The 19,636-nt window shown below is 36.9% G+C and overlaps 1 protein-coding gene across 2 annotated transcripts; it reads right to left on the reverse strand.

The window, feature by feature from the left end:
• Nucleotides 1–14,940: 14,940 nt before the first annotated feature.
• LOC104215728 (probable peroxygenase 5) lies at nucleotides 14,941–19,179 on the reverse strand. 2 transcript variants are annotated; one of them, XM_070165707.1, is made up of 6 exons: nucleotides 18,983–19,144; nucleotides 18,108–18,206; nucleotides 17,889–17,974; nucleotides 15,674–15,768; nucleotides 15,344–15,469; nucleotides 14,941–15,268 (listed from the first exon to the last, which is right to left on the reverse strand). In XM_070165707.1, exons 1-6 carry the CDS (start codon nucleotides 19,011–19,013, stop codon nucleotides 15,115–15,117), a joined length of 591 nt encoding a protein of 196 aa, XP_070021808.1. In that variant the 5' UTR covers nucleotides 19,014–19,144; the 3' UTR covers nucleotides 14,941–15,114. The 2 variants fall into 2 exon arrangements, with proteins under 2 accessions (XP_070021808.1, XP_070021809.1); XM_070165708.1 differs by lacking the exon at nucleotides 18,108–18,206 and having other exon boundaries at nucleotides 18,983–19,179.
• Nucleotides 19,180–19,636: the final 457 nt, after the last annotated feature.

Genomic DNA, 19,636 nt, shown 5'->3' on the forward strand with positions numbered 1-19,636 from the left:
TATACTCGTCAAGATGTCAAGAAGTGGCATGCATGGGATGACATGGCTCAAGATTTTGTTCGACACTTTCAGTACAATCTAGACATTATCCCAGACCGCTCCTCCCTGTCTAAGATGGAAAATAAACCCGAGGAAAGTTTTAGGGAGTTTGGGCTCAGATGGAGGGAACAAGCTGCTCGGGTCAACCCCCTGGTTGGTGAAGAAGAAATGGTTGAGCTTTTCCTACCAGCCCAGGGGCCCACCTACTTCAATCATTTGATCTCGACCTTGGGTAAACCTTTTAATGATGTGGTAAAAATGGGGGAGGTGGTAGAGGAAGGAATCAAGTCAGGCAAAATCATGAGTTATTCTGCATTGAAAGATACTGCAGAAGACATTCAGAACATCTTAGTAAGTTTGGGTGGAAGAAAGAGAAATAGAAAAGATGTTGTTGAGCCCCGCCAACGACAGGATCCAGTGGGCATTCCTGCTCAACGCTTTCAACCTCAATATCGACCCCATGGGTATCCCTGTGCTCTAGATAATCCTCCCCAATGCTACTTTCCCCATAAAATCCCGAAATTCATACCTTACCTTCCCAGTACTTCATCCACAATGCACTACTATATGCTCCACATCCATAGGACCCCGGATGGCATGCACCATTTCCGCAAATATCTTACCCGCCTCCTCAAGCATATCAACCACTTACCTGCAAATGTTTCCAACCAAGGCCAGAGTACAAAATGAAAAGGTAACAGAAAAAATAAAAGACTTTCACTTTTATTAGAGAATCATATGCCAATTTGTTCTAAAGTTTGAGGCAATTGGACATGTTGAAGCCGATTCTGCTAAAAATGTCGAACCCTCTTCCAAAGAATTTTGATTATTCTCAAAGGTGCACATATTGATCTAATGCCCCGGGTCACAGTAAAGAAAAGTGTTGGCATATGAAAAGATCAGTTCAGAAGCTTATTGATGCAGGTGACATTGTATTGCAAAATCCAGATGCAGTAAACACTAGCCAAAGTCCATCGCCTATTCATAATGAGACGCATATGATGGATATGATTTGTGTTGAAAAGGAATATGAGAACTCTTCTAAGATCCTCGAAGGGCCACTTGCCTCAAGGCTTTCAGCGCTATCAGTCTCAGTTTCGGAAGTTGATCTTAAGAATGAGCCGACAAAAGGGAACCAAAAGCAATTTGCTAAGGTCAATGTGATGGAGACTTATGAAGGTCCTAGTACTGTTGATGCGGAACTCAGTGGCTAAGATGTTGATCTTGGTGATTGGAAAGATTCTCCTTTCTTGTCTAGCCAGGGAGGAGTCTTGGTGGTTTATTTTGTTGTCTGGTTTATTTCAGGGTTGTAATCCGGATATTGTCTTGTGGCTCAAACCCTTCTATCCTTTTATTTTGTCTAGTTCGTTTAGTCGTAGTAACTCATTTAGTGTTATCTAGGATTGTTCCAAGGTTGTAACCCCAGTTTAGTTTGCTTGTTTTGTTGTTCGAAAACTTTCACCATCTGTTTAATGCAATCTCCTATTATTTTCTAGTCTGTACTTGTTTAGTTCTCTTTTTCTTTTATAGTTCTTTTCATGGTGACTCTAGTGGCATGACATGCATGTGAAATTCTCAGCCTGGTCTTAAAAGTTAGTCTAATCATGAAACAATGAAACAAGTTCTGAAGATGATAGGGACATTTGAGGGAAATAAGTAAAGATTTGGATATTTTGAGATCATTTAAAGCCCGAATTGTGTGAAACTGGGGCAGATGGTTTGGGAAGTTAAGAGGACGACAAGAATTTGTTACAAGAAAGTGCATCCCAGACAATTTGAAGCAAGCAACTTTGAGTTAAAGTGCATCTCAAGTCACAACATAAATCCAAGGGAGTTTTCTCCAAACTGACGGAGCACATCCATTTTGAAGATGAAATCACCCAAGAACAGCTCTGTACTTGACAAGGAACTAAAGAAAGGTGGAAGGAATATCTGTGATACCAATGTCGATGCTGCAAAAGAAATGCTATGCATGATCTCCATTTTTCATCTTCAAGTTGCATGTATTATACTTGGTATTCTTAGACATTGGGAGGCCCTCTTTCAGCTATCCAAACACTTTATATCCTTTGGTACTCCTTTGAGCTTGTGCTGATTTCTTTGACCTCCCTTCTTTTGGAATCAAGTTAGAGTCATAAAAAAATATATTATTGCCCCACAAATTTGTTTTAGAAAATTTATTCCAAAAGAAAAATTCAAAAATAAAAAAAGAGAGATAAAGAAGAAAAAGAAAAGAAAAAGAAAAAAAAAGAGAAGAAAAGAAAAAAGGAAAAATATAGCAACAAAAAAATAAAACAAGAATTAGTTGTGAACTACGTTCGACCTGATTCTTGTCACCACAAGATACGTAAGCAGCCTTACGGTTCGGTCGCACCAAATAAAATATTTCATAATCCCACAAAGTCAAGAGTGGGGTGGTTTTTCTTAGAATCAAATTCTCTTATTTTACCATGGTTAATGCCTTGTCATCTGCAGAATCAGAGGAAATAAGAAGAAAAGAACAAAATGAGAGAGTCTTATTGGTAAAAACCTTCACAGGTACCATAAGGCGACGATGAGTTGAGAAAAAAAAACAAAATGAGAGAGGATGGATGGTGAAAACCCTTCGAGCTTTACAAGTCGAATAAGGATCGTGAATCAGATAGGATAATCGGAGCATTGAAGCCTAGTTTCACGGCGAAGAGGTACAACAAGAGTGGAATATTAGACTTGCTTTATAGATTAGACCACTTAATCCAAAAGTGCATGTCATGGTCATTAGAGTTGGTATCCACATCTGATAAGTTTCTACTTGGTGATTTTCCTGTTAGATATCATTTCTTTCCATTGTCCCCTTACTATATTCCTCTTGATTTGTTGAAGTCCTCTTCTTGAGTTTGTTTTATCAAAACAAGTAAGAAATTACTTCAAAATTTGCTACCAGCTTTCCAATGGCACAAAACGGAATCTGGTTTGCACATTAAAGTGGCATAAGTCAGGAAAGAACAGTATGCGCACTGAGTTGGTAACAATTGGCGTGCTTTGGGATTCATGTGAAATACAAAGGTGCTTTGGGGTTTGAACGGATCAGAGGTGTTTTCATTGATAAGGGTTGACAGAGAAAGTGGTTAGTCAATAAACAATCAAGGTATTTCAAGTTGAAATCAAAGTTATCATGGCAAGTGAAGGAGCAATCGCCCTAAAAGTCAAGGCCACAAACCAACCACCATGTTTAAACTTACAAGTTTTCTTTGTTTGAAACAAGGACGAAGACTATGTCCAAATCAAAGCTTGGAAGCTTGAATTTTTCATCTGTAGTTCCCAAATCTAGTCAGCACAAAGGTTGTTTGAGAAGGTTTTTACTTCCTAGGAGTTCCCCTACTTGAGATGACCATTACCTCTTAGGCATTCTCCCTAGTCAGAAGAGTTTTTAGTTTTCATTAAGTTCAGGGGTCCCACTTGCAGAATAGGGTTAATTTTAGTTTCCTTAAATTATTAATCTTTAGCATTCCTTAAGTTCAGGGGTCCCGTCTGGAGAATAGGGTCATTCTTAATTTTCTTAAGTGGTTAGTCTTTAGTTTTCCTTGAGTTCAGAGTTCCCTCCTGGAAAATAGGGTTAATTTTTAGTTCTCTTAAGTTGTTAGTCTTAGCTTTTCTTAAGTTCAGGTGTCGCGCCTGGAGAATAGGGTCAATTTTAATTTTCTTAAGTTGTTAATCTTTAGCTTTCCTTAAGTTTAGGAACCCTCCTGGAGAATAGGGTCATTTTTAATTTTCTTAAGTGGTTAGTCTTTGGTTTTTCTTTTGTTCTGGGATCTTTTCTGGAGAATATGGTCAATTTTAGTTTTCTTAAGTTGTTAATCTTTAGTTTTCCTTGAGTTCAGGAGTCCCGCCTAGAGAATAGGGTCAGTTTTAATTTTCTTAAGTGGTTATTCTTTAGTTTTACTTGAGTTCAGGGATCCCTCCTGGAGAATAGGGTCAGTTTTTTGTTCCCTTAAGTTGTTAGTCTCAGGTTTCCTTAAGTTTAGAGGTCCCGCCTGGAGAATAGGGTCAATTTTAGTTTTCTTAAGTTGTTAATGTTTAGTTTTACTTAAGTTCAGGAGCCCCGCCTGGAGAATAGGGTCATTTTTAATTTTCTTAAGTGGTTAGTCTTTAGTTTTCCTTGAGTTCAAGGGTCCCACCTGGAGAATAGGGTCAGTTGTTAGCTTACTTAAGGTTTCAATATTTAGTTTCTCTTAAAGTTCAGGGGTCCCATCTGGAGAATAGGGTTAGTTGTTAGTTTCCTTAAGTTTTCAATCTCTAGTTTTTCTTGAGTTCAGAGTTCTGCATGAAGAATATGGGCAGTTTTAGTTTAATCAAGATCAGTTTATAGTTTTATTAAGCTCAATCTCAAAGGAGACGCACATCTTAGTCGAGTTTTTAGTTTTACCCTCATCATTGCATCCTTCAGCAATAAAATACGTGATTTACAGTTTCGCTAACAACTCACAAATCTTTCTAGTGCAAACTGGGGTAGAAAATGTTGTTTGTTTTGTTGTTTTTGATTGTAGGCACCCACCTAGAGAACGAGGGGCAGCATTTCAGAAATCAATTTTAGTTCCAAGTCAAAGAAGCACGAGGAACCCGCTTGAAGAACTGTGACGACCCGGCCAGTCGTCTCATGAGTTACCGCTCTGTTTTCCCCATTTCTTCTTCATTATGCTTCGTTATCCGTGTTTTATGTGATCAAATTAAGTAGTTTGTGTTCGGAGTGGATTTGGTAAGAAATGAGACACTTAGTCTCTTTTAAGAAGATTTAAGTTGGAAAAATCAACCGGATGTTGACTTATGTGTTAGAGGGCTCAGATATGAGTTCCGATGGTTCGGTTAGCTTCAGGAAGTGATCTATGACTTAGGAGTGTGATCGGAATTAGTTTTAGAGGTCCGGAATAGAATTAGGCTTGAATTGGCAAAGTTAGTATTTTGGCGATTTCCGGTTGGTTGGCGAGATTTTGATCCGAAGGTCGGAATGGAATTCTAAGAGTTTATGTAGCTTCGTTATGTCATTTGGGATGTGTCTGCAAAATTTCAGGTCATTCGGATGTGGTTTGGTTGGGTTTTTTATCGAAAATCGTATTTCGGATGTTTTTAGAAAACTTAGGCTTGAATTCGATGTGAATTGATGGATTTGGCGTTGTTTGGGGTGTTTTGACAATTGGAACAAGTTTGAATGAGGTATTGGGTTGTGTTGGTGCTTTTGGTTGAGGTCCTGGGGGCCTCGGGGTGATTTCGGATGGCTAACGGAAAGTTTGGAACATGAGGGATTGCAGATTTTTCTACTGCTTCTGGTGTTTTTGCACCTACGATTTGGGGACCGCAGGTGCGGTATCGTAGATGCATTGATTGGATTGCAGAATCGGAAAGGCTGAGGAAGGTGTGGAACCGCAGATGCGGAAGGGGGACCGCACCTGCGGAGATGCAGAAGGGCAAGTGGACCGTAGATGCGGAGATAGTACCGCAGAAACGGCTATTTGACCACAGATGCGGTTATGTCTAGGCAGAAGGTATATATGTTTCTTCTTCGCGATTTTTGAATGGTTTAACCATTTTTAACTTCAGAATTAGAGTTTTTAGGCAATTTTGAAGAGATATTTCAAGGGAACTTCGATAAGGTAAGGATTTGGACTTAAAACACACTTCTATAGTGGTATTTCATGAAATAGGATTGAAATTTAAGGAATTAATGGATTAAAAATGGAGGTTTAGGGCTTGAGTTTAAGAGGGCATAAATTAAGGATTTGAGGGGTCAATTGAACTCCGATTCTGGTATTTTTGATATGTATGAACTCGTGGGGAGATAAGGAATCTAATGATGTGAAAATTTCTGAGTTTCGAGATGTGGGCCCGAGGCTCGGGTTTTGCTAATTTCGGAATTTTTGATATTTTTCAATTGTTTTCGCTCTGGCTTTGTTCCCTTAGCATATTGTGACATATTCGTTCTGGTTTTGGTCAGATTCGATGCGCGAGGAGGCCGATTTGAGAGGCAAAGGCACCGCGGAGTAGTATTTTTCACCGGTTTGAGGTAAGTAACTATTGTAAATCTGGAATTGAGGGTACAAAACCCCGGTATTTGACTTGCTTTGATAAAAGCGGTGACGCACATACTAGGTGACGAGCGTGTGGGCATGCACCGTTAGAGATTATGGCTTGGTCCGTTCCATAGCAACTATTAAGTCGCGTACTTGATTTGGAAATCTTATATTATTCCATATTATAGTCTTTTATACTGTACTGTGGGTTGTATGCCATGTTTGGGGCCTTGTGCCGATTTGTAGAACCCTTAGGGGCGTTTTGACTATTTTTCCTCACTTTATTTGTTAGAAACCATATCCTCAGTCATGTTTTCACCTGTTTAAGTGATTAAACGGGTTGTGATTATGGGTTGTCGGCTTGCCTAGTATTGTGATAGGTGCCATCACGATTGGTATTTGGGATCGTGACAAGAACGGGGTCAACTTTCAATTTCGTTCGAGATCAAGCAGGAGGATCCCACCTGGAGAACGAGGGTCAATATTTCAGAAATTGGTTTCAAGTGCAAGTTAGAGAAGCGTCAGGAGAACCCCGCCTGAAGAACAGGGTCAACTTTCAGTTTACAAGTTCAAGTCAGGGAGGCATCAGGAGCCCGCCTAAAGAACATGTTCAGTTTTCAATTTCAAGTTAGAGAAGCATCAGGAGAATCCTGCCTGAAGAACTGAGTCAACTTTCATTTTACAATTTGAAGTCAGAGAGGCATCAAGAGCCCGCCTGAAGAATAGGGTCAACTTTCAATTTTCAAATTCAAGTCAAAATTAAGCAGGAGGATCCCGCCTGAAGAGCAGGGTCAACTTTCAGTTTACAAGTTCAAGTTAGGGAGGCATCAGGAGCCCGCCTGAAGAACATGTTCCGTTTTCAATTTCAAATTAGAGAAGCATCAGGAGAATCCCACCTGAAGAACAGGGTCAACTTTCAGTTTACAATTTCAAGTCAGAGAGGCATCAGGAGCCTGCCTGAAGAATAGGTTCAACTTTCGGTTTTCAAGTTCAAGTCAAAATCAAGCAGGAGGATCCCGCCTGAAGAGCAAGGTCAACTTCCAGTTTTCAAGATTCAAGTCAAAGACAGTAGGAGTCTGCCTAAAAAACAGGGTCAACTTTTAGTTTTCAAGATTCAAGTCAAAGACAGCAGGATCCCGCCTGGAGAATAGAGACAATTTTTAATTCAAATCAGAAGCAGCACGAGCCGCCTGAGGAACAAGGTTTTCAAGCTCAAGTCTACTCCAAGTTCAAGTTTATTTCAAGTGCAAGCAGCAGGATGCCCGACTGAAGAACAGGGTCAACTTCAAGTTTTCTTCAAAATCAAGTCAGCAAAATGCCCACCTGAAGAACATGGTGAATTTTTTGTTTCATGTTTAAAGAGCAAGTGGGGATTCAAGAAAGACTCAAGACAAGAAGTAGATAGGATTTTGTATTTTTCTTTTATTTTTACTGTAATTTTTTCCTTTTATTTTTGATGTAATGGTAGGAACCACGGACCGGAACCTCGACGACACCTCAATCGGCTCTCCACCTCGGTACTCCATCATTGTTCCTACTTTTGAACTACACGTGGCATGATTCCTTTATAGCCAAGTATATGTAGGCAACTCATATACTAGGGCTCGGTCACATTCTCCTTTTTCTTAGTTTTTGGTTTCTCTAAATAAGGGTCGGATCAAAAAATCTGTCTCGTAGTTCTTTGTCTAAAAATTATTCGCATTTCCAGTAAAAGAGGGGTAGCTGTAGACATGTAATTTTTTACCCTCCCCAAGATTTTATATATTTAGGCATTTAAATGTTTAGTTTAGGCCTAATATCGCTATTTCAACTAGTTTATTTTGTCACAAAAATGAAAATTACAAAAATAGGTTTGTCTTAACGGTTAGTTTTATTTTAATAGTTATTTTTACTTAAGTAGGATTAATTAGTAAATGGTGTAGTATTTTTAGTCTTGCTTTAGAAGAAAGAGTACGAAATTTGAGGCTAATTTTTGTTTGGTCTTAATTGAAGAGGTCCAAAGAGATGACCCAATTTTAAAGCCCAAACCCAAAGACCCACTCTCCCTTCTTCTTATACACGCTAACACACATTTTTAAGACCTAGACACAACCTAAAAAAACCTAGGCCTAACAAGCTACAGCCGTAGAACCCTATCTCCTAGCCGTTCTTGTTGCTTCATCTTCAACCTTCAGCACCATTCACACACAAGACCTAAGAGCTGAGAACGCCCAAGCTTCAGCCGTTTTTGGACCCTTCTCCTTCATCTTCCTTAACCTAACGCCACCCTCCCTCGCCTGAGAACTAGCCCCGTCGTTGCCCCTCCTATTCAAACAAAAGAACCAACAGACCTAACACTATACAACCTAAGCAGGGAGATGAACAACGGAAGATAAAACACCCTAGACTTATAGATCACTCCATAGTCGTTGTTGCTTCTGGATCTCTCACCAAACCAGTGACCAAACTAACACAAATCAGCCACCCTCACTTTCGTCTCACAACAACCGGCGTCCAAGCCAGAAAACAACCTAGAAAAAAGTTGCACCAGTACCCTCACACCTCTCTCCCTTCTCTTTACACATGTCATTTCACACCAGCGACTACCTTCAGTCCAAAATGAGAGCAGCAACAGTGAGAAAAAGTTTCTGCTTTCTCTTCTCGTGTCTTTGATTTTCGTCGGAAAAAAGAGGTTAAAAAAACATAGTGAGAGATAGACAATTGAACGAACACTCAGAGTTCGATGAGGTTCCGGCGAGGTTTTTCGATTTAGATCTTGTTCGCGGTTCCATTGCTTGGCATCGTCAACTGTCCGACAGTCAGATTTCAGATCTATTCGAGGTTTATTCCTCAATTTTTTTTACTATTTTGGCTTAATTCCATGCTTCCAGTAATTTTGTTAATCTCTCTTTTATATGTTTTGTTGATCTTTGAATTAATGTTTCGTTTTTGCTCGTGATGCCTGGCAGAATTTGTTTGCGTGTTTTTGGTTCTTGTGATTATTGTTTGTGTGTTTCTTTTCATGTAATTTTATATTCGGATGAATTCTTAGTAAATTTGAAGTTTCGTTGGCAATGACTTATTAAAAGATAAAGGTTTCGAGGCTTTAGGATTGATAATATAGTGATAGAATATTAAGTTAACAGAGTTAAGTAGGGTAGCTGATTGTTTGGATGTTCGAAAGGTCTTATGCCGTGGGAATGGGAAAAACTGTGGGTACAGTTCCCGAGGCATAGTCATGATACCTAATCCCAAAATTTGAGTGCACGTTGGTGTGACTTGACCCCCCAACTCCGAACAATAATGAAATTAAAGATGTTGTAGATCGTGGGTATGGTTCCCGTGATGCGATTCACAATGTGTACCAAACAAACGAGTGTGCGACATCGCAACTTGTTCCAACCTAATTCCATAAATAATTAAGAGCGATTTTGAAAATTCAATAGGCTCTAAATATGTAATTAATTAGATAATTAGGCCAACAATAATATTTGAGCGACCGTGCTAAAACCACGGAACTCGAGAATGCCTAACACCTTCTACTGGGTTAACAAAATTTCTTACCCGAATTTCTGTGTTTTGCGGACTGTAAAACCGAGTCAAACTTCCTCGATTCAAAATTTTAAACCGGTTGGGATACCATAAATTATCCTAAGTGGCAACTCTGAATTTAAATAAATAATTTTGTTTCGATTATTGTCACTTTAATTGAAAAAACTCTCTTATACCCCTTTTCGGGTAGAAAAAGGAGGTGTGACACATACCATTGAATACATCAAACTTCTAACGGCAGAGGAATAAGGAAATTTTGTCATGCTTTCCTTTTCCTCTATTGTTGTAGGACACATCTTCTTGCTTAACTTCAGATGACTAAAAAGAGGTGTGCTGACTAGCTTAGCATTCTTCATGTTGAAGCATTCCAGTACATGTTTAATGTACTTTTCCTGAGACAGCCACAACTTTCTACGTGTTCGCTCTCGAACTATCTTCATACCCGATTTTGTTGTACTGGGTCCAAGTCCTTCATATCAAATGACTTGGACAAATTTCCCTTCAACTTTGCGATCAACTCCTTGTCTTTCCCTACAATTAACATGTCATCCACATACAACAATAAAATAATAAAATTGTTGTAAGAAAATCTTTTGAAGTATACATATGGATCAAAATATGTCTTTATGTAAGTTTGACTTTTCATGAATGAGTCAAACTTTTTGTACCATTGCCTTGGTGCTTGCTTCAACCCATAAAGACTCTTATTCAATTTGCATATCATGTGTTTCTTTCTAGCTACTTCAAATCATTGTGGTTGCTCCATATAAATCTCCTCTTCCAAATCTTTATGGAGAAGTGTAGTTTTCACGTCCAACTGCTCCACATCAAGATCTAGGCAAGATTCTAAGATCAAAATTGTTTGAATAGAAGTCATTTTGACAACAGGTGAGAAAATTTTGTCAAAATCAATACCTTTCTTCTATTCAAAGCCGTTTACCACCAATCGAGCTTTGTATCTGACTAGTTTGCCATTTTCATCTTTTTTGAGTTTAAAGACTCATTTGCATTTGAGTGGTCTTTTACCCTTTGGAAGTTCAACCAGCTTGTATATGCCATTTTTCTGTAGAGATTTCATTTCTTCTTGCGTGGCTTTCATTCATTTGGTTCTTTTCTGGATGAGACAACACCTCCTTAAGACTTTTTGGCTCTCCATCATCACTAATAAGGACATTCTCTGTGGAAGGATACCTGTATGACTCTACCCTTGGCCTTTCTAATCTCATTAGAGATTGAGGTTCTTATTCTTCTTGAGTGGGGTACTCACTTGCTCGACATCATCATCAGGTTGATCCCCCTACTTAATAACCTCACTAGGTCGCTCCCCCTGCTTGGGAACGTCGTCGGTCTTACTTTTTGCACTTGTGGGATAGTTAGAAGAAGAAGGAATGGTAACAAGGTTAGGAATTGTACCATTCTTGGCCTTCTCTGACATATCATAATCAGTTCCAACTTCACTTTCTCAGAAGACTACATCTCTGCTTCTGATGACCTTCTTCTTTACAAAACCCCATAATCTATATCTGAACTCTTCATCTCCGTATCCGATAAATATATAGGGAACAGATTTATCATCTAGCTTTGTTCTCTATTCCTTTGGTACTTGCGCAAAAGCTCTACAACCGAACACAGATGCGAGTAGGACACCTCCTTGTTAGTCCAAACTCTCTTTGGGATGTCAAATGCCAACGGAACTGATGAACTCCTATTGATCAGGTAACAGGCTGCCTGAACTGCTTCACCCCAGAATGACTTTGTAGTTTAGCCATTCTGAGCATGCTTCTCACCTTCTCCATAATGGTATGGTTCATCTTTTTAGCTAAGCCATTGTGTTGTGGGGTTCCAGAAAATGTCTTTTCATGTCTGATCCCATGGCTCGAATAGTACTCTTCAAATTCCCTTGAAGTGTACTTACCTTCATTGTCACTTCGGAGATGGTTTAGCTTTTGCTCTGTCTCCCTTTCTAACCATAGCATGAAACTTCTGGAAAACTTAAAATGCCTGATCTTTAGGTTTCGAAATATAAACCCATAGTTTTCATGAAGCATCATCAATAAAAGTAACAAAATGTTTGTTACCGCCCATCGATTCAATTTCTATTGGGTCACAAATATCAGAATATACCAAATCAAGTATATTCAATTTTCTTTCAGACGATGTCTTAAATGAGACTATATGTTGCTTACCAAATAAACAGTAGTCACAAGGTTTTACCGTTGTAACTTTGGAATAAGAAATGAGTGATTTCCTGGCAAGAATCTTCTATCCTTTCTCGCTCATATGACTCATCCTTTTGTGCCACAAATCTACAGAAATCTCATCTTGTACTACGTTCCATTTACCTTGCCATATTTCTGCATTTTTCCTGTATAATGTGCCACAAGAAAATTCCTTTGCAATCACCAATGATCCCTTGGTGAGTCTCCACTTTTGATTTGCAAAATAGTTCTCATTTCTATCTCGGTCTAAAGTAATTTTCGAGATCAAGTTCATCCTCAAATCAGGTACATGCCGCACATCCTTTAGAACCAATGTACATCCAACATTTGTATCAATACAAATGTCACCAATTCCCGTAATCTTTGAGTAACTTGTGTTACCCATTCCCACAGTGCCAAAATCACTTGCTATATATTTGCAAAAAAAAAAGATCTTTTATGGGTGTAGCATGGCAAGATTTTGTTGTATCAACCACCCATTCCGACTCTAGACCTGACAAGTGCATGCATTCCTCTTCCTCATTTATAAAGAGGATAACATTATCATTGTTTTGTACCATGTAGGTTGTGTTATCGTCATTCTTCTGACCACTGCTTTGAACTTTGCCCTTCCATGAATTTGGGCAATCTCTTTTGAAGTGACCTGGTTGATCACAATTGTAGTAATTTATATCTCTTCATTTGAATCGGTTCTTAGATTTCTCACGAGCTTTGGATCTACCATAGTTGCTCGAACTTCTTTAATAACTCCTGCCTCTACTTTCTGTGATGAGAGCTTGTCCTTAATTTTCAGGATTCTTTCTCATCTTCTCATTGAGTAGAAGAGCCGATGTGACATATTTCGACTCAAAGGTAGTCTTACCGTGCAAGATGGTTGTTGCCAAATTATCGTATGAAGATGCCAATGAGTTCAATAACAAGATGGCTTTGTCTTCTTCTTCGATTTTCACTTCGAGATTGGTGAGTTGTGTGATTAGTCTGCTAAACACATTTAAATGTGACAAAAAATCCGTACCTTCACCCATGTGTAGGGTGTATAGCTTCTTCTTGAGGTAGAATTTATTTGTCAGCGTTTGGGACATGTATAGGCTTTCCAACTTTGTCCAAATTCCACATGCGGTGTTTTCATCAATAATGATATTTACCACATCATCTGATAAGTGCAACCTGATTGCACTAGCAGCCCTTTCATCCAAGTCAGCTCAATCCTCAACTTTTATGGTATAAGACTTTTTGGTGTCAACATCCAGTACCTTGTGTAATCCTTGTTGGATGAGCAGATCCTTATTCTTCTTTGCCATGCTGAGAAACCTCTATCTCCGTTGCATATTGCAACCTCATATTTTACTCCGGACATTTTTTTTCACTGAGCATAGTACTACCAACAGTCAATATTACTTCTGTGAACGAGCAGAACCTGTGCTCTGATACCAGTTATTGGGAATAAACCCCCTAAAGAAATAATATTCACGGTAATAAAAGCGAAATAATAACGTAGCACCGAGATATGGTAATCAACAAGAATAAAAATAACAATCAAGAACACAAAAGTTTTTACGTGGAAAACCCTTTTGAATAAGGGATAAACCCATGGACCCGTGAAGAGCAACTGATATCATTATAGCAAGGAATTTTATACTTTGTAGGTCTGAGTAAAATACTCTAAAGACCACTACAACATACAAAAGAAATAACCCTCTTTTGATGTTTCCAGCTCACTACAATATCGCTCTCTCTATTTTTCTCATTGACTATTTTCTTATACGGAAAAGGGTCATATATATCCCTCTACTAGCTAAAATAAGCTAGATTTGTCCTCCGTTATACTATTTGATAAAAATTATCCCTACCATTCAAGTCTCTTGTTCAAATACCCCTTTGCCGTCAAATTTTAATTTTAAATTATAAAAAGTCACGTGTTAGAGTTCTATTGGCTAAACTAAACCCACTCCTCCTTTTTCTTTGACCAAGTCGACCCGCCCAAATCTCTCACCTGTCATCTTCCCGACCTCACCCTTTCTTCTTTTAACAACTCATTCCTCTAAAAACTACAGGGCAAATTCCTCAAAAAATGAAGATCGAAAATTTAACATTCAGATAATTAGCTTATTAAGCTCAGTGCTCCCATTCATCTATGAAATTAAACACTAAATCTAAAAGTTTTACACCAATTAACACAGAAAGAAAACTGATTTAAAAGAAAAAAAAAGAAATACATGTTTAACTATCGAAAAAATCAAAGGAACTATAGTAAGTGTTGATAGAGAATCAATATCTCTGCAAACGTGTGGTCCGCTTCATCAAAGGCAAGAATCTTCATGCACTCATGCCCATTTTCTTGTTGTGACCTACTTTTTTATAATTTCAGGAGTGTCAATTATTAATTATGTTGAAACAGGCCGGCACTTTGAAATTGGCACATACTTGGTTGCATCTGCTTGGATAGCTAATTTTGTTATACCAGTGAATTTCCCCATTCTTATCAGCACTTCCATATTCTGCAACATTTTCCACCATTTAAACCAAATATTTTGAAGTTTTTATTTGTTTGAATTGATGAAAAATCTTCTTAATATTCTCTTTGAAATGTAGAGGGGTATTTTGAACAATAGACTTGAACGATAGGGACAATTTTGATCAAATAATATAACAGAGGACGGATCTAGCTTATTTTACCCAATAGAGGGACATATATGACCCTTTTCCATTTTTTATACCCTGTGAAACCTCACTCTTTCTTTCTCTCTGTTGGTACGTAGAAATGGAAATCGAAGCTCTCCTTCTATAGCCTCTAAGAAGTCTATTATATTTGACATTTTACCCACTTTTCCTTCGTTTTCTTTCTTTCATTTATGGGGATGAACCCCTTTCCTTCTTTTTCTTTCTTTCATTTATGGGGATGGACCCCACACCATCCTAGCATAACCAGTCATCCCTTAATCATTTTGGCAAGGTTGAATTTCTCAGCCCTCTCTTATAATAGAGTACTGCCGGGCTTAGACCCCTCCTTTGTTATCCTTTTTATGGTATAAAAGCACACCCAAACTCTAATGGATGAGATAAACTTGCAAGACGAATGAGGTAATAAGAATACAATGGTCACTGTATTAAACAGAAAGACAATAGGAATAATAAGGGCAATAACTTTGTTGTTCGTTTTTGTACAGCAATACAATAACATGAAAGATGAAGATAAAATTAACTTAGGAGTTGAGTGAAGTATCGAAATATCAAACAAGAATAACAAACATCATTAACTGTTCAGTTTGTGCAATATCAAACTAGCTTGACTTCTTAGAAGCATTCTCTCTTGCCATTGTCATTTGTTCAAAAAGGCTTCCATCATAAACAGCTCGTACCGCTTCTTTCGTCAATTCACCATTCTTGTTTTTCGCCAAATCATATAGGAGCCTCCAATCTGTTGTAGCATTAAGCCTACGCCAATAAAAAATATGATATTAGAAAATATATATCACTTCAAAGAAAAACAAAAAGAAATATAAACAGCACCATCCAAAGTAGTATTTAGGTTCTCTATTTTTCTTGAGCAACTCGTTCACTTCGTCAGCTGTTAATGAATTTGCATTTTTATGAGCATACTTCTTGAAGATCTCCTCAAACTTCTCTGGCACAAATCTTCAAAAACATTCAAAAATATAATCGAATATTAACTGTATCTTATACAAAGCTTACAACAAATGTGATCTATGACCATTAAATTATTGTCTATGAAAGAGAATTCTGTCACTAACTATTCATTTTGTGAAAAAATTACAGTTTGTACTTAAATAGACGAGTCACATATTTTTAGTTACAATACACAAATTATTTCAGCTTTACCTTCCTTCAGCATCATAAGCATCAGAATCACTGCCATGCTTTCCATATTTGATGTTTTTAATCAAAATGGGAAACAGTAGAGACGGCCATTTTCCCTATGATCAAAACAAATAAATTAAATGAGAACTTGGCTGGTAAATTTCGGGCCATAGCAGTGAATCTTTTTTTCCGAAAAATACAAATATATATATATATATATTAGCTTGCTTGTCCTCGTCATCCTTACGACCTAAATTAGATTGGATTTGGAATTCATAAGAGTTTCTTCTTTTTATGATTTTGTTTGTATTCTATGGAAACTCAACAAAAGAACCAACAAAGATTGTGATGAAATGATAAGTATTTCTTTATTCTTGATTAGAGTTTTTCGATTCTAGTCCTGAGTATGAAGTAGTCTTTGTTAAGGAATATTTTACTCTTAATATGAGACTTTCCTAGATAAATCCAAATTTAGTAAGACCTCATGCAATGCGAGTACCACCGAGTAGGAAATCGGGGAAAAAAAAGAAGAAGAAAAAATCAAGAAAAGAAAACTCAAGCGGCCGCCCGCCGTGGTTGTGTTAGCATTGCAATTGAGGAACAAAAAAAAACTAGCTAGAAACAACTAGCCGTAGAATATTAAAGTCAATCATATAACTCTATTCATTGCATGTCTACCTCTGTCACCAGCTCTAATCTAGACAATCTAATCCCCCAATTTGTTGACCTGTTTTTCTTTTTAATTTAGAAGAATTAAAATAGAAGGGCAAATATAGCTAGCTTATATTTCGGTCGATGTTATATCAAGTCTATAGTAATAATGCGCAAACAGAAAGCTGGAGGTCTAGTTCCACCCAAATCCATATTCTTACCACCCATAATCAAGAGCACTTTAAAATATTGTTATCACAAATATGTATTATCTCGTATTATATTGTGATGTATGATCATCTTATGTATAAATTAAGCTATTATAAAAAATTTACTTTTTTAGTTAACTATGTCATAATACGCTGACTCCCTCCCCAACTTATTCGCATTATTCTATATATATGTCATCCTCTCTTATTTGTGTGCATCGGTACCCCACGTTCAATTAATAATAACATAGCAAGTGCCACTACACAAATAATATCATTTTATTCCATCTAAATACTGACAAGAGATCAAAGAGATTGTTTGTCGTCATTGAAAATTACTTATGTCATAGCAAATAGAACATGGTGATAAATATTTAATTCATCTGCATGTTTATATGTACTTGCATGACTGATTTTAATTTAACCTTTCTCTATTGTATTCCACCATCAAACTCAGTAATTAAACTTCCTCTGTCCCAATTTTTCCTAAAGGTGTTTGAATTTCGAAAGTCAAACGAATTATTCTTTTGATCATAATTTTTATATACTTTTTAAATATTTTAAATTATTAATTAATGTAACTTACAACACTTTTTACGTAATTTTTAAATAGATAAATTTTATTTTTAAAAATTTAAAAATACGATGTCCATGATCAAAATTAAGAAGTTTAAATTTCGAAAGTGAAAATTATCATATAAATTGGGGCAAATGTCTATTTTTATGACACATTTCCAAAAAGATGAACATTTTTTATATTTAAAATAATTTCATTTAAATTTGATATTTTACTCTTAACGAGATGGTTTATATCACACAATTACATATATCTTATTTTAATTCAAAAAATCTTCTTTTTTTTTCTTAAGTTTGGTGCCAAATAAATTTGGAGTAGAGGTGGAAAAATAGTTAAAAAAAACAGTTAACCATCCATATTATCTACTAAAAAATGGGTTAGATAATAAACTTTTTAAAAACGGATCAAATATGAATAAGAACCATATTATTCATTTAGAAAATGAATAACTAACGCGTTTAACTTTTACATTTATAAAATCTCAAACTGGGGTTCCTCAAGTTTGAGAGACTAGGAATTCTCCCAAAAGTGATCATATTCATGAAGTCATGGATAAGATGGTTACTCATATTATCCGTCGGTTAACCCGTTTTTTATCCATATTAAATATGGATCGGATCAGATCGAATAATTTATCCGTTTTTTCATTACCCGTTTTCGACCCGTCCCGTCCGTTTGCCACCCTACATTGGAGTATTACATAAAATGGGAAGAAGAAAGTAATGTCATATAATGAGGACTAGTTAGAATCTAGACTACGAACAATAAATGCATAGAGATAGAGAGAGATTCGAATTACCGGTCGAGTCTTGTGACTGAGAACAAGATGAATGAGAACAGCAGCCAAAAGTGAGCGGAAAATATTACGTCCCAGTTTTCTGAAACCTGAACAGATGATAAATCATAAATATAGTAAGAAAATTCGTGAAAGAAAAAAAAATAATTAGAAAGAAAATTAAAGGAAACTATCAAATTTACCATAAATAATAATTAAAAAAAATAGAGAAAAAGTGCACACCTAGATATGTTTCCCAAGGGTATATTATTCCATCTTTGTTGATATCAAAGAACATTACATGTTTTTCTAAAGGAGTAAGCTGGTCATGATTTCCCATCCCTGCAGGCACATGCATATGTTTTCTCAATACCAAAAAGGCACACTTTTAAGACAAGAGGGGTTCTGATGGCAAGCAACCTCCACTTCTAATCAAGAGATTGTGAATTCGAGTCTCCCCAAGAGCAAGGTGGGAAGTTCTTGGAGGGAAGGATGCCGGGGTCTATTTGGAAACAGCCTCTCTACCCCAGGGTAGGGGTAAGGTCTGCGTACACACTTACCCTCCCCAGACCCAACTAAGTGGGATTATATACTCCACTAAGTGGAATTATACTGAGTTGTTGTTGTTGTTGTAAAAAGGCACACTTTTGTATTTGAACATTTGACTTAAAATGATTTTTGAACTCACACAGTCTTTATACTAGAATCTTCGTTTATGTCAAAGAGATTCAACAGTTTATATGTCCATAATAAAAAATAAAAAAACTTATTACTATTCCTATTTTGCACGCTATAATATACTCCCTCCGTTTCAATTTATGTGAACTTATTTGACTGGGCACAGAGTTTAAGAAAAGAAAGAAGACTTTTGAATTTGTGGTGTATAATGAGACACATATATTTTGTTTGGCTATAAATCATTGCATAAAGGTAAATTGTTTCCAAATAAGGAAAGAGGTCATTCTTTTTGGCACGGACCAAAAAGGAAATAGGTTCACATAAATTGAAACGGAGGGAGTATATTTTAGCGAAAGGGATTCGGTTGGACTATTTTGACTCTATATAACTCTGCCGCTGTGCATGTCTCGAGAGAGTCTGAGAGAGAGAGAGATGCATACCATCAGGTTGAAGGCTGCTTGATGAAGCCATTGAATCAAACTGCAACTACTGAATGTTTTCTTTGTGAATGAAGAAGAAAGAAAAAGGAAGATATATATATAGTTAATAATTAAGATGAACGAGATAATGGTACTTTAACATGATTTGCTTGATTGGAGGAGAAAGTGAAGAAAATATCATGAAAGAAGTTTTTCTTATAAAGATATTATCTTTCCTTCCTAAATGCATATTAATTATTTTCGTTAGTGGTTCCTGTAGAACCACGAGTGTTATTTGGAGTTGACATTTCTTGGAAATAGAAAAGGCCCATCCTTTTTGCTGAGAAACATAAATTAGTCAATTGAACTGTATTTTTATATTATTGTAGATATGACACAGTCCGAACATTACTCAATTATTGGGCAATTTGTATCTTATCGTAAAAAGGACCCAATCCTCAAAAAGTTGTTTAGCGACGGATTGCTACGGAATAATAGTTTCGTTGCCAAAAAAGCCAAAAAATAGTTAGTATATAATATAGCGACGGAATATCGACGAAATCGAAAAATCGTTGCTAAATATTGGCGCCCTCAATTTAGCTACAAGGGCAAAAATTAGTAGCCAACGTGAATTTAAGGTGTGTAGATGGCTTTAATTTGTTTCTTCTTCTGTTT

This window comes from Nicotiana sylvestris, unplaced genomic scaffold (assembly GCF_000393655.2).
Source record: "Nicotiana sylvestris unplaced genomic scaffold, ASM39365v2 Un00079, whole genome shotgun sequence".
In the NCBI taxonomy this organism is placed as follows: Eukaryota; Viridiplantae; Streptophyta; class Magnoliopsida; order Solanales; family Solanaceae; genus Nicotiana; species Nicotiana sylvestris.

Excerpts from the sequence above, each read along its gene's own strand:
- LOC104215728 (XM_070165707.1), bottom strand. The coding sequence starts at position 19,013 with ATGGCTTCATCAAGCAGCCTTCAACCTGATG. Across the intron at positions 15,769-17,888 it reads TCAGTCACAAGACTCGACCG|GGAAAATGGCCGTCTCTACT; the intron begins GTAATTCGAATC and ends TTTTGATCATAG. Across the intron at positions 15,470-15,673 it reads GCTTATGATGCTGAAGGAAG|ATTTGTGCCAGAGAAGTTTG; the intron begins GTAAAGCTGAAA and ends ATGTTTTTGAAG.